General features: G+C 43.7%; 1 protein-coding gene across 4 annotated transcripts in view; it reads left to right on the top strand.

Moving 5' to 3' along the window:
• Nucleotides 1-6,060: 6,060 nt before the first annotated feature.
• Nucleotides 6,061-13,190, top strand: part of OGDHL (oxoglutarate dehydrogenase L) — a 58,870-nt gene continuing 51,740 nt past the window's right edge. For 2 of the 4 annotated variants that reach the window (XM_065843333.2, XM_065843330.2), the window contains exons 1-2: nucleotides 6,077-6,179; nucleotides 10,708-10,942. In XM_065843333.2, the coding sequence (XP_065699405.1) occupies nucleotides 10,736-10,942 (207 nt within the window). In that variant the 5' untranslated portion in view covers nucleotides 6,077-6,179; nucleotides 10,708-10,735. Of the gene's footprint in view, nucleotides 6,180-6,217; nucleotides 6,282-10,707; nucleotides 10,943-13,190 lie in introns of those variants that run through there. The other 2 variants (XM_065843331.2, XM_065843332.2) reach the window with 2 other exon arrangements.

Raw genomic sequence — 13,190 nt, 5'->3', positions numbered from 1 at the left:
ATTCTTTCTTGGTTAAAGACAGGGCAGTTGGCAGCGCTTCGTCCATCGCCACATGTCAAATGCTGGCAGGCTTGTTTTGCAGTGCCAGTGGTGATCCGCTTCCACAGTCAGTGGGAAAACTTCATGTTTCTCCTCTCACTGTACTGACTTCCCATTAAAATGCTAGGACAAAAGAAGTTTCATGCTTTTGCTAATTTCAACTTTATATAATATAACAAATGTAACCTGCCTCTCTTATTGACTCACTTGCTGCTTTGTATATGCTGTAGTTCTTTTTTTACTCTGAGATTTTAGTTATAGTACAGTGAGATATCAGGGAAATAATTACAACAGTTGCTTTTATTCTCGTAGTCGTAGTGGGCTAATTTATTAGGAAAGACTTGTGAAACAGTCAGGTAGAAGTTGTGTTTTCCTGATTTTCATTCGGTTCTATTGTCTAGCTTGTCTCTCTCTTAACATCTTTGGCCAGACAAATGTGATCCTGCAGTTAAATTCTACCCAGGAATAAGTTTGAAGAATAAAGTCACTTGAAAATAACCTGTTGTCCAGAATCAGTTGAGCAGCAGTCTTCAGTGATCTTGATCCTCTAATAAAACACTCCGTACTTCTAAGCTACTGTTTTCTCCAGAGCAATAAAGCCTGAAATTTTATAATAGAGAATAATTAAACCCAAGATAGAAGCTATCCATATAAAACTATCAATATGAGCTTGTCTGTTGACCAGATAATGGTTGCATGATTAACCTTAGATTCGATGTGACTTCTGCTGTGAAACTGGTACAAACAATAGACACCTCAGTCAAGTTTGAGGGAATCTTGGAGGTCATCCAGGGCAACTCCTGCTCAAAGCAGGATCAACACTGATGTCAGACCAGGCTGTTCAGGCCTTTGTTCAGGTGGATCTTGAAGCCTCCAAGGATGGAGGATACACCATGTTTTTGAGTCCCTGTTGCAGTGTTTGTTTATCCTTTGGGTGAAAAATGTTTTCCTGGTATCTAGATTGAACCAGTCCCATATCACCACCTCACATCCTCCTGCCGTACAGCACTGTGAGCAGCCTGGCTCTGCCTTCCTGCTGCCCCCTCCCCGGTTGTACCCACGGCTGAGGAAAGGGCAGAATCACTTCCCCCCAGCTACCAGCTGTGCTGCTGTCGGCACAGCCCAGTGTGCTGCTGGCTCTCCTCGCTGCCTCGCATTCAACCTGCCCAAGACAGGCAGCCGTGTAAAACTGGGACTTATATTTCCGGTCCTCAGGCATTCAGCAGCCCATGTCTCCTTTACCGTGGGAGGATTATTCTGGGAAGTCAGGGATATTAGTGACACTTGTGGCACACAAAGCCTAGGTTTTGGCAAGCAAAGGGAATGAAAATAACCCATGTGAAATTCCCCATGTTAACTTTGGCGCAAGAAATGTCGGAGGTAATTAATATGCTTCTCCCATGTAGGACTGGGGCGGTAGAAAAGCCTGATAAACAATACCAGTTGACAAAAAAAGGAAGATAGAAGAAACTGGGGGAAAGCACTGAAGTGGGCCGAAATTTGCTGCTGATTCATTAGGGTGATTGTTTCATCTATTGACTTTGTAGTAGTAAAATGTGCTCAATGTGTCAGTGTAGCTACTACAGGGAAGTATCCAGGAAGGGTATTCCCGGATGCTGCAACGCACTTGAGCCCAATATTGAGAACATCAGCATGAAGCCACCGTGCTGTGCTGTTTCAAACACGACTTCCACCAGGGCCTAGGCATGTGTCATTTCAGGCAGTGTAATAAGCTCAGCACAAAATGTAGTACTGTTACCCTGGCTACATAGCAGCTCAAAGCAGAGCTGTACTAGCGCTACCAAAAAATATTTTCCCATTCAATGCAGATAGGTCTCCTAGAATAAAACCAAAAGCTGCGGAGAAAACCCAGGGAAGTGTGAATTAGAAATCTGCCAGGGGAACTGCCTGGCAGCACTCGGCAGTTGCCAGTGCCTGCTAAATGTAATTTGCTTCCTCCTGAAAACATGGTATGAACTCCAGGCTGAAAAGTGTGTTTACAATTAATATAGTTTCACACTAAGGGACATAAGTGGAGCACTGACAGTGCAGGGTGCTTAACAGCGGGCAGGAGGTGGGATGCTGCAGGGGAGGCCGTGGTGTGTGATGACAGCAGAGAGTGCTGGGATGGGGCTGGTGGAGAAAGTCTTCCTTGTGCTGCATATGGCTCAAAGCAAGAATTTGTGGTTACCCTCCTGTTGTGTGAGCTGCTCTAGATGTGGAGCGTTTCTGGAGGAAAGGGCCCAAGCAGCTGCAACCCCCCCAGGTGATGTGCCCTGCCCAGGAAAGGCTCCTGTGTCTGGCAGAGCACATGTCCGCCAAATAATTTCATGGTAATTCCAACTGAGATGGTTGTGGAAAAGGAGGAAAAATGTACATGCACAAGAAACTGGTGCAAATCCCAGCTGGAATAGTGAATGCCATTATTCTACTACTGTTTATAGAGATTTTTAGCGCTATCTTGGATAAGCAGTAAAAAACCTAAAGCTTTCCCTTTGAAAAGTGACTGAATAATTTGTTGGAGCTGTTTGGTCTAGGATGCTCTAAGGTTTTTGAGTATTAAGTTTAAACATTAAACAAATATCATGACCAGAGCCCATAGGACATTCATTGCATTTATCTTTAGCCTCAAATTGAGAGGATGCTTTACCATTTCCAAATTGCCTTGCTTTAAGAAGAGATGATACTTCAGATTGTAACCTATGTTAGTTTGTGGTCTTCATGTGTAATAAACACATCCTCATGTATAATAAACACATTGGGAAACAAAGTAAAGTGGAGTTCCTGTGCTTGGCTTAAGACAACTTCTGGGAAACATTGTCTCTAGTGGAATTACATTACCAATGACAATGAAGAGTTGCCAAAAATACATAAATGTATCTATCTCAGGAGGGGAAGCTATTAATGAGATTGTCCTTCTATCTCATCCTGTACCCAGACCACCTCCTATGAGATTACCCTTTGAAGAATCAAGCCTACTGAGAAGTCACGCTGTCATCAGAGAGGGCTGTGTGAGGCAATTAACCACAGGAACTGCAATGATGATTGCAAGTAGCTGTTGATCCGGCAGGAAAAACTGATGTACCAAAACCAAGTGAAGACAGAGGCAAAGCATCAGAGAGTTGTGCAGCACCATACCCCAGAACAAATGATGGGGCACATCGTGCCCCCAGTGGGCAACACGGTGTGTTTCCAAAAACAGCTTGGTTCTAGTTTGCTAAGGTGTCATTTGGTTTGTTCAAATAGGTTAGTTCTAGTTTTGTCAACTCATGCCTGAGTTAAGACATAAAGGAGGCAAAAATAAAGCAAGCATGCCAGATTCACTCTGACATGCTACAGAAAATACAGATAAATGTAGAAATAAATTGTGGTGAGGCAGTTTTTCTTTCAGCACAACAGGCAATTTCACATCTGACTTGCATGTCAGGGGTACTGTCATGACTACCCTGAGTTATACATTTTATGAGGTGCAAAACTTCTTTGACACATAATACTTATTCAGTGCAGAGCTGTCATGAGAACAATGCTAAGCAAGCTGGCAAATTTGGCTCTGTGTCTTCTGCGAATTGCATTTTTTCTTTAATTTCACTGACGGACTTTCATTCCAGCCAATTTTGAAGTGTGATAGTTTAGCAGTAAGCAAAGCTCATGTATATATCTCCCTATGGGTGCTGGGAGGGAAAGGTAAGTATACAAGTGGACACAAATGGGCAGGTAAATGTGAATTGTAATTGGAAATTCGAAGAATTAAAGCTAGTATAAAGAGAAAATAGCTGATTGTCCATCACGGGGGCAGACGGATGGCAAGGAGGTATGGCTTAAGAGGTGCAGACAGGTGACAAACTGACACCAACTGAAGGAAAGGCAACAGCAGGACGGCAACACCTCAGTACAGCAAGAGCTGACGGGGCACACAACAAAAGCTGAGCGGGAGATGGCGGAGGGAAATCCAGTTACAACAAATATTGGAGAAATTTGGAGTTGCTCTAAAGCACAATAAACCAGTATTTTGCTATTTCAAGCACCCAAATTCTCACTGTGCGAAGAATCAAAAAAAAAGAGAACATAAATGTGAAATTGGGCAAAGTCTTCAGGGAACAACAGAAGCGCTTAAAACATACTGTAATGTCTTATTGTCTATCCAAGCATATTTACCCTGATCTCTGCAATGGTATTCAGAGCCGGATTTGACATGTGGGTTTCCCTCTGAAATAGAGGGGACGTCTGCTTGTCCTCACTCTCATTTTTAATTGAATTTATGTTCAGTCAGCATAATGTGATTGCTCTAAAGATGGCTTCTGTCTGCTCATAATAAGGTTAAAACTCAATTAGTAGCTGCAGCATCTAACAATATTTCACCTCTTGCCACAAGGCTCAGCCAGCATCTGGCTAGCTGGAGGTAACTGGTTCAGCCCGTGTAGTGTTTTGCAGGGGGGGTGGGCTCCTCCCCGGGCAGCGTGGCGGTCACGGTCCCCACCAACACTGTCCCTGGGCTGGGCTGTCCCCAGAGCCTCCTGTGCCCTGTCTCTGCGCAGTCTCTTCCCTGCACTGAATACTGTAGCACAAAAACGTTTACACAAAATCATTCAGTCCTTCACTTTGCAGTATTTACCAATTTCTTGAAGGTGCACACCTGCTAGGAAAGCTGCTGAGATAATGATAAGGCTTTTTATTTATTTATATGAGGATTGGCATTTTTTTTTAATCTAGAATAAATTAATTTTACTCTAATCAACAACAACCAATAAGCCTCAGGAAAATCTGTGTGACCATTAGGTGACAAAGCCCCAGATGAAGCCTGTTGTGTTTCTTCCTAAGGTTTTTACTTTCCATTTCTGCTCACCTGACCGTGATAAACTCACTTTTGCAGTATACCCTTAGCACAAAAATTATAGCTCTCTTTCTCTCCTCCTTCCTTTTAAGGCATGCCCAGTTTTCCCATTATTTGTATCTTATTATTTACCTAGAAAATCATCAAACATTGGTAACTATGTGATGGCATCAATATTTATCTGAAATACCAATTTTAATGTTCTTATAGATGATTGACCTTGGTTGTATTTACTGTGTAACTTGATTAAGAGCAGGTAAATAACAAGTATGTCATGTTGTGAATTATTACAGAAAATGGATGGACATTTGTAATTTGAAGACATCCTGGACAGAAGACTTGGAAGATATAAATAAGAATTCTGCCAGCAAAGGAACATTTAAAACAGTGTTGTCTTGCATTTTATGTTTGGCCACGTAACCTGGGACAATAACTCACTCAAATGTAGTTCCAGTGATTTTGTCAAGGTTTGCTACTTTCAGTCTGCTTTTTGTACGAATTTTGGAGAGGAAGTGTAAGTGTCCTTGGAACACTTACATCTCCTTTATGGAGCTTCCAATCGTTCCTGTGCAGGAGTTGCGTGAACAACTTGTCCTTCAGATGAGCTTTCCTTCCGTGTTCCCTTCACAGCTGTTCCTCTGATGGGTGCCTTTGTTTATACTTTGTTTCTAATGAAATTGTTGGGCAGGGATGACCGAGGGACATTCTATGTACACATGAGGTATGACGCTGTGATCCCTTGAGTTGTGCCTGTACCTCCGTGGGCCTGGAGCGGTGCAAGAGGTGAAGCACAGGCCTCCGAGTCCCTGCGGTGCCGCACCCCGTGCAGCTGCAAAGGTGTCTGCTGCTCGCACCAGTTTTCTTGGCAACCGCCTGGAACTCTGGAAGATGGATGCTCATTTCATGCTCTTTCCCTTCCTGCGGGCAGATCTGCTGGTGCCCAGCACAGCGGGAGAGGTGACCGAGGCACCCGGAGCTCCAGGCACGCCCGGCTCCTGCCTGGAGCTCACCTGGAGCTCACCGGCACCGCGATGTCCCGCGGCCCCGGGCAGGTGCCGACCCTGCGATGGCGCTGCGGGCGACCGGTGGGGCGGGGGCGTGGCCTGGGCGTGTCCCGGGGCCTGGGCGCGGCGGCCGCTCCTGTGTGCAGCGGTGCGCGGGACAGCGGCCCCGCCCCGTCGTGACCTCAGAGCGCGGCTCACGTGACGCAGGTAACGGTCCCGCCCGGCGCTCCCCGCGCGGCCTGTGCCCCGGGCGGAGGCGGCGCTGCCGCTGCCCACGGACGGGCTGGAGCTTCCCGCCCCCGCAGGTCTGTCGGCGCCGGCGAAGGGCGGGGGGCGGCGGGCCTGGCGGCCAGGCCGGAGCCGGCTCGGGGGCTGTGGGCGGCGTGGCGGAGCCAGGCCCGGCCCGTGTGAGCACGCCGGGCGGTCCGGGTCAGGGCCCGGGACGCTGGGGCCGCTTGACGTGCGGCAGTGAGGGGCCGCGCCGGGCCCCGGAGCGCGGCCTTTGGCGGGGCGGCGCGGGGGCGGTGAGGGGGAAGGCGGCCCGGCTGGGCCTCGCTCATTGGTACCTCAGCCCCGCCGCAGCCGGGAGCGCCGCGGCAGCCTCGCTGGCTCCGGCATCGCATTGCGGGCAAGGGCGGCAGGACAGCGGCGTGACAGGGTTTGCGGGCTGGCCGTGGAAGGACGGGCAGGGGCAGAAGAATAAATCTGACTCCTTCCAGATATTTCCCACCTGCTCTGTTACAATGTTTTGGTAGCTGAGAACCTGTGGTGATGTTTGGTACCTGCTGAAGGCGTTTTTTTAAGGGAGGGATAATGTGTCGGGTATCATTATTGCATGGAGATCACTCCATTGCCCAGGACTTACGGTGTACGCTGTGTGGTGAACACACAGCTTGTAAACTTTCTCCAGGTCAACTTTTTGGGTGGAGAGTTAAGCTTCTTTATATGGTGTAGCACACCTGTGCTGGAAGGAAAAGAAGCATTTAGCATGTGGGGGTATATATTCCTGAAGTAGTCTTACTGGATAAAGATATTCCATGCCTCTCTAGTTTCAGTTATCCATGACAGGCATTTTGAGATACTTTATTATCTTCATCCATTTTTTTCCCCTGTCAGTCTTGTTTTATTAGATTTATTCAGTCTTAAGAAAAGCTTTAGGACTGAGTTGTACTGGGAATATAGGAGAAAATTACCATGTTAGTGGATCAAGGAGCAATTTTGTGAAATGTAGGCCAGACATATTAATGGCAACTTCTGCAGAGCATGAAGAACACATGTTAGCATTATTGACGGGACTTCATGTGTGCGTTAAGAAACTCAGCAAGGGTATACCAGGGGGATATTGATTCATGAGATACTAGCCTATGCAATGTATTTATGTTTAAAGTGATCTTGAGAAAAGCCAGATAAACACTTTGCTATCAGAAGTGTCTTGCTGTCTCTTATGCTTCTATAATCCTCTAGAAACACGGCTGGAATAATTAACGGGACTGTCCATGACATTAGGTCCCTTCTAGAATTGAAGTGCCAGGGTGAAAGCTAGCTCGTAGCTTGACACACGTGCCATACTGCAGAACAGCTGCAGAAATTTTCAGCTGCTTAGGGCTTTCGTTTACTTCCACCATTTTAAGGGTGCTTTGGTGCATTAAATATCAGGTTGTTCTTTTGGTTCACTGCTTCTTTCTTATTTTTGACCTCTGGTAGAGATTTAATTAATATCTTCCTTTAGGTTGATCTTTGCTCAGTTTGATTCCTTGCCAATTCCTGTTTTCATTTCAGAGTTGATTTAGGAGACAAAGCAGAGTAGAACAATCCTAACTATTTCTGACTTCTATGTGCTGATTTTTGACTGACAGTCTCAAGGCTGAGTGGGCTGGAATGGTCTATGATCACACTGGTGGTCTCCAATTCGTTTAGCTGCTGACAGCTGACATCTGTGCTGAAGAGCAGTGTGTGCAAAGGGGAGAATTAGGAACAAGTCAGTTTTGTTGAGTCAAATGAATCTGTATCTGAAATCTGACAGGAATTACAGGATTCATGGCTTTGCCCATTTTTGTGTCATGCCTGCATAAAAATGTAGGCATTACTTTTTCATGAGATGGGAATAATGCCTGTGATAGCAATTTTCTTCACCTGTGATCTTTATATCTTCACAGGAGGGACACAGCTCATATCTGCTCTTACAGGTTGCATATTTAGTAGTTACAGCTTGAAGTTTGGCTCTGACCCATTTTGAAGTTTAAATGGAACTGGAGGGAAGTGACTGCTACCACTTATAAGCTCTTTATTTCTATTAATTATTATGTCATTTACATCCATTTTAAAATCTTCCTGAGAAATCGTCATTATTTTGCCATGCATTCTTTGCTAACTGCTAGCGGAAAGATCTACGTGTTCTTCAGGCAGACACATTAGGAAGAAAGAGGATGAAATGACTTGTACTTAAGAAGCTTGCAGCTGTAGTACGATAAACTGAACAAAATGTAGTGTCTGTTTCCTTCTCTTCCAGCTTTTTGCAAAGCACCTTAAATGAGGGTAGGTAACCATTTATGAATGAGTGTCCACCCCTGAGGTATGTTTGCAGGTGTTTGGTAGTAGAGTCGGATTTGCATGGAATAAGACGGCTGGAATAATAATTTCAATCAGAATGGGCACAAGTCCTAAGTGCCGTGGTGACATCTCAGTTCTTAGTGTTATAACATGTTGAAATCTTATCATGTTTTGCAAAATGACATGATGCATACATAATGCTATTACATTTTAAAGATAATAATGTATGCAGACAAGATATTAACTCTGTCAGTATTGCCTCTCTTGTTCTGAGCTTTTGCAGGACTTAACTTGCTTTTGAAATGGTGCTGATAGTATTTATGTTCCTGCAGTTGCCTGTGAGCCCTAAGCATAGGCAGGCCATTGACACAGGAGGGAATCGGTGTTGTAATAAGCTCTGAATCTGTGAAATGGGAAATGACAAATGAATGTATGTAGATAAGAAATAATGCTAATGTATAGAGGATTCAGCATACTAGGAGCCTAACAATTGCCAATTTGCTGAAAATGCCAAGTGGGAAGAGGAGTGTGTGGTTTTGAGGTTTTGTAGGTTTAAATGAGGATTTTATATTAGTTTTGGTGGTGCTCCCTTTGGAGATTACTTTTCGTGTGTCTGGGTACCATGGAGAATGTGAACAAGTGATTGTTTGGAAAGTTCAGGAAGTGGATGGGGGCAGCTGGTGTTACAAACTTGGCGTTGGTTCTGCTGGAGGATAAGAGTGGAAAGGCTGCCGAAGGCTTGAAAGAGGAGACAAGGGAATTTGGTGTGATGAAGGAAACTCACTACTGGGATGATGCGGTTGAAGTCAGCAACTAGGAAAGTGATCCAGTCAGCAGCTTTCGAAATAGATATTGAGTTAAAAATGTCAGGTTAAAAATGGGATGCCAGAGAAGAGCATGCAATAATACTGTTTTATTCAGTAGGAACCTTTTGTTTATTTGTTTGTTTGTTTAAGACCAATATTAATTTTTAAATTGGATGATGAAAAATACAGCTTTTCCTATTCCTTCCAAATTTAGGAATTTTATAACCATATATCTCCTTTTTTGAGGGAGAAGGGCAAGAGGAAAAAACAGTGAGATTATTATAAAGTAATCTTTGCATGTAATAGATAACATAATTTGATCGATGACTCAAAATGAAAGTGCCATTCTTAAAATGCTTTAAAGTTTATTTGTCAGGTCAGTACTTTCGTTTTTAGCAATTGTTCAGCTAGTCACTCTGAACAACAAAAACTTGGATTTTATCTTCTAACCACGCAAATTATTTATCTAGATGGACAACAAATGAGAGATACCTCAGAGTTAAATCTGAATTTTTCTTCCTCTTAATTAGTATCCTACCCTTAATGTTCTTGTAGATTTCCAAATACTTCTAAACTGAAAACAAAACTAACAATTTCTTTTCACAATATTGGTATTCCTTTGCAATTTTAGCAACTTCAGCATTAAGATTATACTATTTTTGGTCTAATTGTAAGCTACATCAGTTCTTTTTATTCTGAAGGTGAGCTTTGATTCACTTTGCTAGCACTGGAGCTGATGGTGGTCAGCATTCCCAAGATTCAACCCTTATTGTTTTTCTCATTGTGTTTAAAATTACAGGGAATCTGCTCTCCTTGTTAAAAAGCTCATTGGAAGGGCAAGGTAAAAGTTGCTAGTTAGGAAAGCAGATTAAACTGAGCCTTTTCATAGTGTAACAGTGTTTGATTGAGGGCTAATGTCAATATAAACACTTAAATAACATTTTTAAATTATTTTGTCAGCTGCATTATTCATGGTGTAAATTTGAGATAACAGGTGTTTTGTTTTTTTTCCAACCACGGTTTAAGGTTGATGCTGTTCATGGAACCTACCCCAGTTTGACTTGGTAAAAGGCCACAGTTTTCTACTACTGAGAGACAGCGGTTATGGTTGCCAAGATCTCTGGAGAAGTCAATGATGAGCAGACTCGCTTGTTCCCAGGGAGCCAGGGTGCAGGGGGCATGTGGTACAAGTGGTATCATGGTTGCTTTAGGAACCAGGATGATGTTATCAGTTAGAGAAGCTGTGAGGTGAGCTGGTTGATGTGGGGTGGCCATCAGCAATGGTTCCACTGCTGTAAGCATGGCTCTGCCATCAGTCATGGAGTGGCCTCTCTCCTGTAGAAAACTTTGTGCATACGCCTGAGCTTTGTTGAAGAGCACTCTAGCCATGAAACCCAGTTTCCACTGAGAAGCTGAAGTGTGTCTGCAATTTGTTGGCTCTTTTTCTGATAAGATTTGTTTTTGTCTTTGTTAACAGAGTTGGATCTTCTGTCTAATAAACAAACATGAGTCATCTGAAGGTGTTTGCGGCTACATTGAAGTGGCATGGCATTAAACTTCTGGAAAAGCAATATATAACCAGAAGGGTATTTTTACATGGCCAACGGTATTTTTCATCAGGAACCTCAGAACCATTCCTGAGTGGGAGTAATTCAAATTATGTGGAGGAAATGTATTATGCGTGGCTTGAAAACCCTAAAAGCGTACATAAGGTAAGTCTAAAACTAGACTGCAATTATAATATTGGGTTAAGGGTGGAATAGTTTTCTTCTTTTTAAACTTCCTTTTATAAGAAATCCAGAAGAAAGTCTCATATGAAATGAAAAATATGAAACTAATTTCCTACATATTGATTGTTGTAAGATGTGATATTGCAGCTAAAAAAATACAGAGGAGTCATAGGCATGGTGAGCTGAGCAGAGAGAATGAGAAGTCCAGAGCACAAATAGTAAGCTGCTCAGAAACTTTAAGCATTCCTCCATAGAAATGCTGTTCGAGCAGTCTGTTAGGTAATGCGTTACATCTGGAGGAAGACTCAAGAATTAAAATACTTTTAATTTTTTGGTTTATTGTAATAAGGTAATTGTCTGAAGGAGCTGAATGTTCAGTTCCCTTTAGGTAGCTGTGGAAGTTACAACCTTAGAACTGGGTCTGAAATTGTCAGAAAAGCCTTCTTAAGTGTCTTGAAAAGTATTTTGTTCTGTAACTCCACTCTTTCTCCAGGCGACATACATTTGTTTGCCTTTTTTAAACTATAAATCAGTTCCCCAAATCCTTTCTCGTGGTCAAAATCCAGAGACTTATTTTTTAACAAGCTTTCTGCTGTCAAGGAAGGCTTTCTTATGGTGATGTGTGTATATTAACTTAAGAAGCTGATGAGAAGTCTGATAAATTTTAAGACAGACAAGTCATTTTCTAGAGAAGTAATGTGACTTTTGCCCAAAATGTTTACCAAATTGGTTGTGTATTCCCTTATTCCTGAGGCACATAGATCAAAATGTCAACTTAGAAGTTGTTGCTGTGAGTCTGATAATCTATCTAGAGCACAAGGAAGTGACGCATGTTGAAGTGGGGAGTGGAAAGGAGAAAAAAAAAAAGCCGTTTTTTAGGTGTTTTTTTTGTGGATATTGTGTATGCACTGAGTCTTGTTGAAAGGTGACAATAGGGATTAACATCTCTGAAGACTGAATGTTATTCATACAACAGATAGATCTTAGTTCTTTAGTGTTATGCCTTGACTTTGTACTGAAGAGATCTTCTCCAAGGGTGGCTCATCTCACCCATCTGTCTTTGATTCCTTATCATGTAACTGCTAGCTAAATTTCCCACCAGTGTAGAGCAGATTAGCAATGGATGCCTTGCATTAATTTCTGAGATGCCCTCATGGTGTGTTGGTGCTACAGATTGATATTAACCCTTTATTCTGAGGACACTGAACAGATCAGGTTATTCAGAAGGAGCATGTGTGGCGACATCTTGTTTTACTTAAGTTACATCGACTTGCAACAACCTTCACAATATCACAGTATGTTTGGGATTGGAAGGGACCTCAAAAGATCATCTAATCCAATCCCTCTGCTGGAGCAGGAACGCCTAGGTGAGGTCGCACAGGAACATGTCCAGGCGGGTTTTGAATGTCTCCAGGGAAGGAGACTTCACATCCTTCCTGGGCAGCCTGTTCCAGTGTTCTGTCACCCTCACTGAGAAGAAGTTTTTTCTCAGATTTAAGTGTTCCAGCTTGATCCCATTACCCCTTGTCCTATCATTGTTTGCCACCGAGAAGAGCCTAGCTCCATCCTCGTGGCACTCACCCTTTATATATTTATAAACATTAATAAGGTCACCCCTCAGTCTCCTCTTCTCCAAACTAAAGAGACCCAGCTCCCTCAGCCTTTCACACAGTATCACAGTATGTTTGGGATTGGAAGGGACCTCAAAAGATCATCTAGTCCAATCCCCCTGCTGGAGCAGGAACGCCTAGGTGAGGTCGCACAGGAATGTGTCCAGGTGGGCTTTGAATGTCTCCAGGGAAGGAGACTCCACAACCTCCCTGGGTAGCCTGTTCCAGTGCTCTGTTACCCTCACTGAGAAGAAGTTCTTTCTCAAATTTAAGTGGAACCTCTTGTGTTCCAGCTTGATCCCATTGCCCCTTGTCCTATCATTGTTTGCCACTGAGAAGAACCTGACTCCATCCTCGTGGCACTCACCCTTTATATATTTATAAACATTAATAAGGTCACCCCTCGGTCTCCTCTTCTCCAAACTAAAGAGCCCCAGCTCCCTCAGCCTTTCTTCATAAGGGAGGTGCTCCACTCCCTTAATCATCTTTGTTGCCCTACGCTGGACCCTCTCCAGCAGTTCCCTGTCCTTCTTGAACTGAGGGGCCCAGAACTGGACACAATATTCCAGATGGGGTCTCACCAGGGCGGAGTAGAGGGGAAGGAGGACCTCTCTCGATCT

This window comes from Patagioenas fasciata, chromosome 8 (assembly GCF_037038585.1).
Source record: "Patagioenas fasciata isolate bPatFas1 chromosome 8, bPatFas1.hap1, whole genome shotgun sequence".
Lineage (NCBI taxonomy): Eukaryota > Metazoa > Chordata > Aves > Columbiformes > Columbidae > Patagioenas > Patagioenas fasciata.
The sequence above is the reverse complement of the archived record's forward strand: the minus strand, read 5'-3'. Positions and strand labels throughout refer to the sequence as shown.